The sequence below is a fragment of the Lipotes vexillifer genome, unplaced genomic scaffold, assembly GCF_000442215.2.
Source record: "Lipotes vexillifer unplaced genomic scaffold, Lipotes_vexillifer_v1.1 scaffold835, whole genome shotgun sequence".
Lineage (NCBI taxonomy): Eukaryota > Metazoa > Chordata > Mammalia > Artiodactyla > Lipotidae > Lipotes > Lipotes vexillifer.
Window position 1 is genome coordinate 62,795 of NW_006774135.1, and position 2,254 is coordinate 65,048.

Consider the following 2,254-nt stretch of genomic DNA (forward strand, 5'->3'; position numbering starts at 1 on the left):
CCCGCGTCCCCTGCATCGGCAGGTGGACTCTCAACCACCGCGCCACCAGGGAAGCGCCTTGCTTGGTCTCTTAACATGTTCCAGTTTCTCCTACCCTAACCCTAACCGTCCAGGCCACCCGAGACACACACCCCCTGCCAGCCCCCACTCCTACCCGTGCTAAGGTGGAGCACCACGTGGGCCTCCCACAGCCCTCCATCAGCCCAAGGGCCTTTCCAGGGGTGCTGCTGGGATGAGAGCGTGGGCACAGGGCACAGCTGCTTCCTGTCTTGCCCTCGCCTGCCTCCGCTGCGTGATGGTCGCTTTCGGGAGGCAGGTTGGCAGCGGCCGGGACCCAGGGGCCACCACTGGAGCCGACAGTGGCCATGGGGCTCATTCCCTGCCTGGAGCAGCTCTAGCAACTAGGAAGTTGGGTTCGGTCACACGAGTGACACGTGCAGAGGAAGCCACAGCCCCACCCCCAGCACAGCATGGGGGCTGCTCTGGTTCCACTGCAACAAGAAGCAGAGACTCGGGCTCTCAATTCTGCCCTTCCCGATTCCTCTGTCTGGTGAGGCCAGGAGCTGGCTCCTGCCCCGCGGGCCTGCTGAGGGTGCTCTGAGCCACCCCAGTTCCCTTGAGGCTGGTGCTCCAGGGCAGACACAGGGCGTGCCCCACACACACACACACACACACACACACGCATGCGCGCGCACACACACACACACACACACACACGCCCTGCTGTCCCCGTGCCGAGTCCTGGAGGCCACACTGACCCTCTGCTTCTCTCTTTGCAGAGTCCACACCCACTGGGATGTGAACATCTCCTTCCGAGAGACGTCCTGCAGGTAGGGCCAGGCCAGGGCCAGGCTGCCCCCACATGCTGTGCATGCGCAGGACAGAGACTTCTTGCTCCACGTCCCCTGGGTCTGCTTCTAAGTCTCTCCAGCCTCCCTCCCCTCCTCGTCTCCTTAGTCCGTCGTCTGTCTGTTGACTTGTGCCTAGGCTGTGACAGCAGCACGGCCGTGGGTGCTGGACTGCCCAACCCTGAAGCCAAAGTGTGCTCCCCCTCGCACACTGAAGCCCATCTGCCCAGAGCTAATGCCGTGACCAGCCTCTCCCACCCTCCCAGAGACCCACTGGGATGTGAGAATGGTGATGTGTGAGTGGGGTCTTGAAGGATGCATAGGAGTTCACTAGGGAAAGGGGTTGTCTGCAAAGACATGGAGGAGGGAGGGAAGGGGATGTGAGAAGGGAGGAGGGGAAGCTGGTAGGCCTGGCTCAACTGGATACTAAAGGGCCTTAGATGCTGGGACTGTTGGCATTGTCCTTCAGGCAGTGGGGAGCCACTGAAAGTTCTTGAGCAGGGGAGTAACCAGTGTATGTTTTGACAAGGTCCTGCTAGAGGCCCCGCCCAGCAGGTTGGGGGTTTGCTCCCAGGCATGGTGGAAGCAGAGAGGCTGAGGGGGCTGCCAATCCAAGATGTAGTAAGGAGATAAAAATGAGGGAACCTGATGAGGAGGTTGGGGGGTGTTGGGGAGACCCAAGTCCCCCGTTTCAGAAGGGCAGGGGTGGGCAGTCTGTGGGCAGAGCCCAGGCTGTGGTGCCTGTGGTGTCTGCTCAGTGGGGTCAAGTCTTGGCCCAGCTCTTCCAGGGAAGGCACAGGAAGGGCCCAACCCAGCAGGCAGTGGGCGTCCAGCACTGAGTGGCCCCACTTGCTGCCTGGCTTTGTGCCAAATGTGTTATTATTATTTATTTATTATTTATTTTTGCGTTGGGTCTTCGTTGCTGCGCGCAGGCTTTCTCTAGTTGTGGCGAGCGGGGGCTACTCTTTGTTGCAGTGCACAGGTTTCTCATCGCGGTGGCTTCTCGTTGCGGAGCACGGGCTCTAGGCACGTGGGCTTCAGTAGTTGTGGCTCGCGGGCTCTAGAGCGCAGGCTCAGTTGTTGTGGTGCACAGGCTCAGTTGCTCCGCGGCATGTGGGATCTTCCCGGACCAGGGCTCGAACCCGTGTCTCCTGCGTTGGCAGGCGGATTCTTAACTGCTGCGCCACCAGGGAAGTCCCGGATGTGTTATTATTTACGTTGCTGAGAACATCTGGGTCCTGGAGCCAAATTACAATGAAAACGTCTTTAAACTTATCTCCACCTTATTTTGAAGTTACCCAACTCAACTGATCATTTTTATGAACCGTCATGAACATTGACGACATTTTATGAGCCTTTTACTTGGGAAGCTACATGATAAATTTGTCAGCGAAGCCTGTAGGGAA

General features: G+C 58.7%; 1 protein-coding gene across 1 annotated transcript in view; it reads left to right on the forward strand.

The window, feature by feature from the left end:
* SAMD11 (sterile alpha motif domain containing 11) overlaps positions 1 to 2,254 on the forward strand; it is an 18,287-nt gene that overhangs the window by 4,606 nt on the left and 11,427 nt on the right. Inside the window, exon 3 of the mRNA XM_007448961.1 lies at positions 780 to 830. Coding sequence (XP_007449023.1) covers positions 780 to 830 — 51 coding nt within the window. The remainder of the gene's footprint in view (positions 1 to 779; positions 831 to 2,254) is intronic.